A 10,170-nucleotide genomic window follows, 5' to 3' on the forward strand; every position below is an offset into this window, starting at 1 on the left:
CTAATATTTACAGGTGTTTTTTTTTTATTCTACGTGCTTCGAGGTCGTGATTCATTCATAATAACGTCAGGAATCGGCTCAGTAATATGACTATTTTGGCATGCAATTACTTGCTTAGCTTAGCCAATTGGTAAGTTGATCGGCCAAAATATATTAGTCGTGACGTTTGATGTGTAACAATGATACCTGATATCATTAAATGCAGGATTGGCACTGACGTAAAGATCGTCTCGCAGAATAAAGGTCATTTTCGCATTCTATATTGTAACTATTTAACTATGTGGTACCATTTTAGCCGCGCCATGTTTGAGGGACATGACGTTTGATGTGTGATCACGATATCTGCTATAACAAAATGTAAAATTGGAACTGACGTAAGCGTAGATCGTCAAGCGAATAAGATATCAAAGACACCGTATATTTGAGAACATTATAAGAAAAGTTTTTTATTAATTTAACAACGAAATCAGCTCTCTTTTGCAATTAACGTTATAACTCTTAAAATATGTTGCACCATAGGAGCCTCGTTCTTCGAAAATGTGTCTGATTCCATATGCGGCCAGCGGAGCTAAAGATCAGCCCAAACCAGTCATGCAGTCTGGTCAGGAGCTACTACGGAATGCCATAGCTGTCTTACGTTGTTGCATTTCTTTCTGTCATCTTTATGAGGTGTCTTACTTTGTCAAACCGTCGTGATATCTTGTCCGTATTTGGTGTTTTCTTGTCAAAACACAGTCTTATTATGTCAAACTGTCGTGTTTTCATTTTCAAATGTGATGTTGACTTGTCAAAACACAGTCTTATTGTGTCACACAATCGTGTTATGTTGTCCAAATGTGATGTTAACTTGTCAAACAATAATCTTGTCAAAATGTGATTATGTCGACAAGTCAACACGACATTTGGACAAGATAACATGACGGTTTGACAAGTCAACACTACATTTGGGCAAGCTAACACGACGGTTTGACATAATATGACTGTATTTTGACAAGTCAACATCATATTTAGACAAGATAATACGACAGTTTGACATTATAGGACTTTATTTTGACAAGTCAACACCACATTTGAACATGATAACACGACTGTTTGACATAATAAGACTGTATTTTGACAAGTCAACACCACATATGGACAAAATATCACGACGGTCTGACATAATAAGACACCTTCTAAAGAAGACATAAAGAAATTTAACAATGTAAGACAGCTATTGCGTTCCATAAGCTACCATATTGTTGATAAAGTAATACAAAGTTCCGTGGTATAAATATTAACGGGACGCGTACTTCTGACCAGAGTGTGCGAATACGCAGGCTGGTCTGGAGCTGCGCTGGCTACATTAGACATATTTTTGCATAACCCGACTCATTTGTAGAATGTCATGTCAAATCAGTACTTTCTGAAAGCCATTCATACTTATACAGATGTGTTTTATTGCAAACTTACACAATCGCAAACACGCGAGGAAAATACTTTGCCTAATACGTTTAACGTAACATACAATTTGGTTCGTATTTAATGGGATGTCTTTGATATATTTTCACGTTTACATCGGATTGCATGATCAGTGTTTGTTTTCCAAAAAAGACCGTGTACTATTTTTCATACTTGAAATTGTGTTTAAAAAAACGTCATGGTACTTTCTCATCATCACATACCATTTAAAATTTACATTTTAACATATACAAATGTATGCCTAGTGTAGCATTTAACCGAGTTAAAAAAAACAACAACAAATGAAAACAACAACAAAAAAACAAAAAAAACAAGAATGATTTACACACAAATCCAAGAAACAAATATAAAAGATTAAATAATCTGTGTGGCATCCTAGACAATATGTGAATATAAAGCCGCGATGCTGTTATAGTCGCGATGATTCCTCGGGTTATAATTAACGAGTGATATCCAGATCGCGTGATAGTTTTAACATTCCAGTGTACTAGATACTGGCATTTACCAAAAGACTAGGTCTCGGGAACGATGAACTATGTGACAATTGAGTACTACGGCATTGTTTTTCCTTATAATTCCGATCGATTGCATTGGTTTCGATCGTAAACCAAATTTACTATTCGACCACAAGCGAATGGAAAATATAATGTAAATGTATGTATGTCCGTACTTGAAACACATCGCTCATATACAAACGTGCAAAAACAGTTAAAATTCCTTAAAATGGAATTACTCTCGATATAACATTCCACAATTTGATACCACAATATCATGTTGCAGTGTACCTAAACATATGACAGACTTCAACTCATCAGCGATATATGATTTTAAATCAAGTCATAAGACGTGTCTACAAATGTTTAACATTTCCGAAAAAGGTGCACAGGGTTCGACATGGTTTGTTGTTTGCGTACTTTTATCTTAGTTGTAATAATCGCTATCGCCTTAAATCGAAACGATTTTGACAACTTTGTCAGTTGTTAGTCCTCCTGTCTATAACATGATATAACTCATAAGAAAGCGATGACCTGAGAAGGCCTATCGCATGTTGCAGGACAAGACAGATTATCGTTTACGACATAGCAGATATGCGTTATTACTTTGATATATTAAACTTAAACAAATACTATGTGTTGCACAACGATAACATAACTAATCGTAGTTATTTACGTTATATGTTAAGCAATTGATCAATAGCTGGGTTTCAGCTTACGTCTTACGCGTTGTTCTATTATAAAAATGTACCGACAAAGGCAATTATGGTGAAGAGTCGTGGTTGTTATTTGGAACTAAGTGAACAATTTTTGTATCCGCTTTTTTTGCATATGGTACAAATAAAATTGACCATAATTCAAGTTGTAATGAATTCTGATTCAAATAAAAATCACAATGACATCGAATATTTTGTCAATACGAATATTCGTGTCAAACTAATGCATAGACGTTACTGTAAGACGTTGCTAACTACCATGTGATAAGTTGAGTTCAGAATAATACTATCGTGAAACACTTCGTGTATACAACTATCGACATACAAATTGCCATTATAATACACAATAGTGAGTCAATCAATTCCGGTTTCCGCCGGATTGTCCAGATACATGAACAACGGGCTGACGGGCGTTTGAGCGGGCATTATGTATTATTTTCATATTTTCTAATGTTCGTCTCTGCAATCTCATCAAATTTACACATATTTTTCTTTGAGAGTTGTCTTCCATACACGTGCATATGATTCTGCATCACTCATGCAATAACCGGCATAGCTAAAAACAGAAATGTGTATAAACACCTATTCTGCTGACCCAACGGTTATATTTTTACATAATTTCTTACAATTGTTTAAAAGGTTGATCTCTTCCAAAGTTATTCACGAATTGCTGCTCGATTCAACAAAATGGCCACTGGAGCTTAACTATAATATGTATTACAGTTCATGGCCTATCTTAAAGATATTTCTTTTATACCTAATGATAAAATATGACATTTCTTCAGTGAACTAACAGTAGTGAAAAAAAAACAAATTGTTATTTTCACTGGTGAAAATAACACATTTTCGGAACTCCTCTTTCTATGTTTAGATTATCATAAATAATTGTATGTATATTTTCTATGATCACGAGTGAATTAAAATCGACATTCCACCGAATCCAACAAATTTTCTTTTTATTGTATGCTTTTTCGCCGTTTTTTTAAATTGTAAGAGTTTTACTGGAGAATTTCGCTGGTATAATGACGTCATTTCGTCACACTAATGACGTCATGTTGTGTTTTGAAATGTATTGGCACGCCACGGGAGAAACTCCGAGAAAGGTTTACTTTCCAGCGAATGGGAAACAGTTGTAAATTATTTTCTTGAAAAGGAGGCATAAAAGAAACAGAAAATGTGTTCATGTCAGTGTAAGATTTTCATTCGTGATCATAGAAAAATAATATTTTCACTCGTGGCGCATATAATGTTCTATCATCACTCGTGAAATAACAAACGAACTTACACTGACATGAACAAATATCCTCTATTTCTTAATGTTCACAAATGTTACTTTGACGATCTTCAACCGAACCTGCACTAATGGTTCCACTTCCCATATAAATATGACCGCCATAGGTATATACGTAAGATGTACATTGCATGTTTTTTTTTTAATGGAAATCTTAAAAAAATAACGAACAATGTTCAACCGACTTACATACCCTTATGTTGTGCTATGCTTGTGGAAACAAATTTATATTTTCATATACATAACGAATTATAATGTATAAGAAATCCGCGATGAAAACGGAACGTGCCTAGTTCTTCATACGATATAGTATTGTTGTAACTACGATCTGCTGAGTCGTTCCGTAAACTTACTTATTGATCCCATCAGTTCTTTAGTCGTTTCCATGAGTTAGTAATATCGTAATTACGACTTATAACGTATGTCTCATGAACATATGTAGTTTCAACGAATTACTTAGTCGATCCCTCGGAACAGTAAATCGATCGTGCGTACGAGTTAGTTAATGGGTTGAATAATTTCTGTGTCACGAATATTTAAAACTAATATGTTTATGTATATGTCGATATTTCCGGCTATGGATTGTGTAGAAACTGCATGTATGCAGTTAATTCCAGGTTTGTTGTTAATATACCGGGTCAATGCGTGTGTTGAACGTTATTTTTGTTTTATAATAACGGATTTTGACTGTCGTTGAAAAGTTGCACATTCGCACGTGAATAGCTTCACAATATTATATGTCCGTCCATTTCACCGCACATTCGATTGGTTGCGAATCTGTGCAGCTTAAGGCTGTGTTGTTAGTATTCGCCGCAGCGAATAAGCATAAATCCATGCTCATTGTATATTTCTGTCTTTTGCATTCGAAGTTTTCCATGTATCGCTAATAATAATTTTTTATGCAATCATCTTGCAAGGTGTTTGTCCTTGAACTTGAAACCTTCCCATGACATTCGTTTAGATTCAAGCGAGTATATAGTTTTCATATTGAGCTCTTTGAAATGCCTGCAGAGCTAAACGTAAATTGCGTAAACATGTGTGCATTACAATTAAATATACGCATATTCGATTAAAATATATATGTTTAAAATGAAATACAATCACCTGATTAAATAATTTCATACAATTGAGAAAAATAATAAAAAGAACAAAAAATCACGTTATCTAATTGTCATTTTACGATGAACATGAATGATATAACGATTTTAATTATTGCAATTACTCTACTTATTACCCGGTATGGACATAAGGCTCATCCCACCAGTTTCCTATTTAATATAACAGTTGTCTTTTGCCGTAACGCAATAAAATAAGTAATCGAACGTACCAAAAATAACAGCTTTAGTAAGAAATATATTTAAACCTTCATGGGAACAAAATTTAAAAACTTTAAACGTTGCCATTTATCGCAAATCACTAACAGTATCTGGACTGTCATGTCAATAATTTTATTGATATGTATGAATCTACTTATATATCGTCGAACAGATTCAGAATGTCTCGGCATTCAAATAAGACCCAGTCGTCTTAAAATGATAGTTATTGGTGTTTACGTCTTTTATATTTATTGTGTTATAAATCTAAACTGATTCAGTAAATATTAAACAAACTTTGATTCAAATAGAATTTACACGCATGATACATTTTTGACGATGTTGCGAAGCAGCTCGTCTAAGTTATCATACCATGAAAAAATTCTTCACAATGGCGACCTATGTAAAAGACCGAGCCAGTCCGATTGAGATAGCTCGATATTTCTAATCGACATACCTCGCTGATTATCATTGATAAAGGTATAGGAAATTCAGCTATAAATAGGACAGCATATTCTGGGAAAAAGATTTAATAATAGTTTGAAAACGTTAATTTTAAATCAGTTATATTCAATCTATTATATGTTTATAGATCAATTAATCAACTATGCATTTTCTGTATTGTATTTGACATTTGTCGTGATTCAGTAAATAAATTGCGAATTAAAACGTGTATAATTAACTTTCAACGCGATCATGAGTGTAAAGAAAACGAATTATTTCAAACCTGCTATTTGTAAACGTTGTAGCGACTATGGTATATAAACAGCACAATAACCGTATGACATTTGTGAAACTCGCTCTTATGCGTGCTTTCTCATTTTGCATATTTTAATAAACTTTTCAAACATAAATTACAGAGCCACATCAGTGCACATACTATGTTTGATAATTCATTCGTTTGTTGGATATTGTTTGCTGTTTTAAACACATATTAGGTCATATCGCGGAGATTTAGTTAATCTTACCATGTGTTTATGGGCGAACTCACGTATTCAAGTGCTCTTACGACTATGTGCTCATACCTACTTTCGGGAATCATCATGAAATTATTGCCGTACTTAACGAACAAACATGCCTAAGCTTATTTAAATTTGAGAGAAAAAAAAATAATCAAAAGAGAAAAATTATATGTTCATGCACATGGGCATGTGAAATCACGTCCGTACACATAACATCATTAACTTAGGAAAGGAAACAACGAAATATAAAGTTTGGTATGATATACATGTGAACTTAAAGAGCATGGTGTACTTAAAGAGCTTGTCAAGTTTTGAATTTATATGCTAACCCATATACGTTTTACTGTAGCAGAACGTTTTTTAAAGATAAGTGGTACAGTAAATACACGTCAAATATCCTTTTAAAGATATTTCTTGTTTAATTTGATCGAGAATGTAACCCGCCTCCCAGTTTCGCTGAATGGATCAAGTTCCCTAGCCCGGGTCCCGACGGGTACTACTTTCCCTATGCCCCCATTTTTTTCGTACCGTACATTTTTCGTACCCAATTTTTTCCTACCAAATTTTTTTTTCGTAACCAAATCTTTTTTCGTACTCAATTTTTTTTGGCATAATTTTTGTACCAAAATTTTTCGTACCCATTATTTTCCTACCCAAAATTTTCGTACGCACATACACAATTGTGGTGATGTAGATAAACTTAAATAGATAAACTTTTATATCAATCCTCTTCAAAAGCATCGTCACACGAGTACTGTCAGTACTTTGATTTAATTCTAATGCGTGATAGCACGTATACAATCGAGCAAGCTGATAAACTGAATCATCGCCGCATATATTAGAACAAATAATTGTGCTTTATAATATTTCAGCCATTAAAAAAACAGGAATAAAACATGCAAACAAATCGGTATCAATTCTCTTCGTACATTGAAGACAACAGTCCCCTGTGTGCGCCGTGACGACGCTTTTTGTATAGCACGGCTACCGTGACACCGAGCACAATCAAAGAAGGAAGTCCCATGGTCAGACCCATCGCTATGGGCCAGAATGTATCATGGGAGTTACGGTCATCAGCTTTTGAACTCAAGAAATTGTTTGTAATGTTTGTGTTTAATATTGTTGAGTTAAACAATTCAGTCAAGCTAGAGTTGGTAACCTCAGGTACGGCTGTTTGTGTCACTGGTAATTCTGGGGTATGAGATATTGACACCGACACTGTGCTTTTGTTTGCTGATATTGACGTGTTTTTAGCAGAAGATGTTTCCGAAAATTTTGTAGATGGTTCTGTGGATGGCATAATGACCGTCGTTGTTGTTGTGGGTTTAACAGTTGTTAAAGTACTTCCAGATGTAGGCGAATCTGTTGCGTGTTTTGAATGCGTTTGTGTCGATGGTACTGCTGTTGATGTTAGTTTACTAGTTGGCTTTTCTGTCACCGCTTTTGTAGACAATGTCGTTAGATTTGCTGGCTTGGTAGCTTCTGGTGTTGTTATTGGTATCGTTGTTGTTTGTGCTACTGTAGAAGAAAAACGTGTAGTCAGTATCGTTGTTGCTGATGACGTTGCTGTTGTAGTTAGTGTATTTGTCGACGGCTTGTTTCTAGTTTGAGGACCTACCGTTTTCTGTGCTGTCGCATTCACAACTGCAGTTACAGTGGTCGTGTCGTCGTCCATATTTTCAGTTACATTGCTTGTTTCGTTCACCACTCCAGACGAAGGAAAAAATATCGGAGGTACCTGTGGATTCTGTTCTTTTGCTGCGTCCTCATTATCTGCGACACCTCCCGTGTCGTTGTTCGCCGATTGTTTTAAAGGAATAACGATGTTGTTGTTAAGTACGGCTGCGGGTCGAATTCCAGTCAGAACCGCCAGTAATATAAGCACGATCTGAAGAGCGCAAATGTTTACGTAAATTTCGCATGCAAAGAAATCATTCGCACGAGGAACGTAAAAAGAGATCTTATTCATATGTAAATTATTCAAACAATAAACATTCTCAATGTTATTATCTGTAGGTATCCTGTCAAAATTCGAAAAAAGGAAAACAATAAATAACTGTAATCATGGGCATGGAACATAGATTGTCGATTTATTACTCATGATACAAAAATAAATTTACATTACTGATGACTACGGCCTTTTAAATGATACATTAATATCTGTGACGTCAATACAAGTAGTTTGACACTGATGAGCGCAGTCACCAAGACAGTAACCATGACCACTCAGCTACTGCCATTTAATATCATGCGTTTTAAATAGTTCGTCTTTAAATTAAAAACACAGCGCAAAACGAATTCGCATTACAGACAAATAAGGTTTTCGTGAGTTATGATAAACTAATTGAGACGCGTTCTGAGAAAACTGGGCTTAATGTATGTGCGTAGAGTGTCATACCAGATTAGCCTGTGCAGTCCGCACAGGCTAATCAGGGACGACACTTTCCGCCTAAACTTGATTATCGGTAAGGAGGGACTGTCTTGAAACTAAAAATACTATAAAAGCGGAAAGTGCCGTCCCTGATTAGCAGGCTAATCTGGGACGACACTTTACGCACATGCATTAAACCCAGTTTTCTCAGAACACGACTCCTATGTATGTTTGTAAAAAATAACTACACGATTAATTACTGCTTTTATTTTGATGAAGGTACGAATAAGTTAATAAGGAAAATATGCCGTTAATGTTATTTCATTTTAATGCTTTAATTAAATACTTGTTTAAAGGAGATTCACATTGCGATCATTGTATGGCGTTCAGTTGTATCCTTGCTTCAATGTTATTTACAAGTAATAAACGTGGGTTTTGATTTTTTAAATAGCTATTATATACTATAAAGTACACACATTAGACGTTCCCTTGACACATAATACAAAATTCCAGACGGGTTTTTGTTATTAATTCTTTAAGCGATATTATATTTTGCTCAATATGTGCGCTTCGAGCACAATATGTCCAATATCAAGTCATTTAATTTAATATGAATGCATAGCCACTTATTTCTATTCCACTTTTGTCTGATTATTTTACAAATTAATACAATTATTAGAATATAAAACCTATGATTAAATCCAAAGAACACTCACTATCTGTTCGTATGTCCATTTCGTTTTCATTGCCTTTTCGTTTTATGTCAGACAATTATACCGTACAATTTTTTAAGACGTTGAGTATCTAAACACAGCTTTTAAATTATCAAACTAACTTGTTTGGGTGCAATTCATTTAAGCTCGTAATCATCAAACTGTAATCAAAGCGCGTGATGTGAGGCCCGTCTGTACGACCATTCATGTCCTAATTAATGATGTTTTAGAACTTGAGTGTTTCATCATTTCTAAATGGTTGAGACTACAGTAAACTGCACAATCAATAAAATAAAATAATGTTTTAGTTTTCGGAAAAATAATTTTACGCGTTTTATTGAAATAATTTGAAACGAATAATCTGGAATATTGTTAATGTTAATAATATTTCATATAACTTTTTATAATTAAGTATCGTGTAGTCTTTGTGAGTATTGATTTTTGCCTCACTTAACCGATAAAGAGCATTTTAGTTTATTAAGATCACGAAACGAATTATTTTTTATGCATTAAAAAGATATTAATGGCATTTTCACTGTTGAATTGAGCTGAAAAGAATTATCAGGTCAAAAGAGTTAGTTTAAATGTGATTACTGACCAATTATCTGCAACTCATCTTGCTACCAGTTGTTTATTAAAAATATTTTATATTCGATATTCTTACGTGATCCACCCAGTCCTCTAAGCCGAAATTATCCGTAAAACAAATTTGTGTCTTTGTGTCGTATGAACGAATCTGCACTAAAATTAAATTTAGGTTCACATCGTACATGCTTGATCAGTTGTCAAACCAAAGTACGGTTGATATTCAAATGCATTATTATTCTCTTTCCGGGTTATTGTTTCAGT

General features: G+C 34.3%; 1 protein-coding gene across 1 annotated transcript; it reads right to left on the reverse strand.

Moving 5' to 3' along the window:
• Positions 1-6,937: 6,937 nt before the first annotated feature.
• On the reverse strand, positions 6,938-9,450 carry LOC127877034 (uncharacterized). The gene is made up of 2 exons (XM_052422618.1): positions 9,325-9,450; positions 6,938-8,125 (listed from the first exon to the last, which is right to left on the reverse strand). Exons 1-2 carry the CDS (start codon positions 9,352-9,354, stop codon positions 7,151-7,153), a joined length of 1,005 nt encoding a protein of 334 aa, XP_052278578.1. The 5' UTR covers positions 9,355-9,450; the 3' UTR covers positions 6,938-7,150.
• Between the last annotated feature and the right edge of the window lie 720 nt (positions 9,451-10,170).

Source organism: Dreissena polymorpha, chromosome 4 (genome assembly GCF_020536995.1).
Source record: "Dreissena polymorpha isolate Duluth1 chromosome 4, UMN_Dpol_1.0, whole genome shotgun sequence".
NCBI classification, from domain to species: domain Eukaryota; kingdom Metazoa; phylum Mollusca; class Bivalvia; order Myida; family Dreissenidae; genus Dreissena; species Dreissena polymorpha.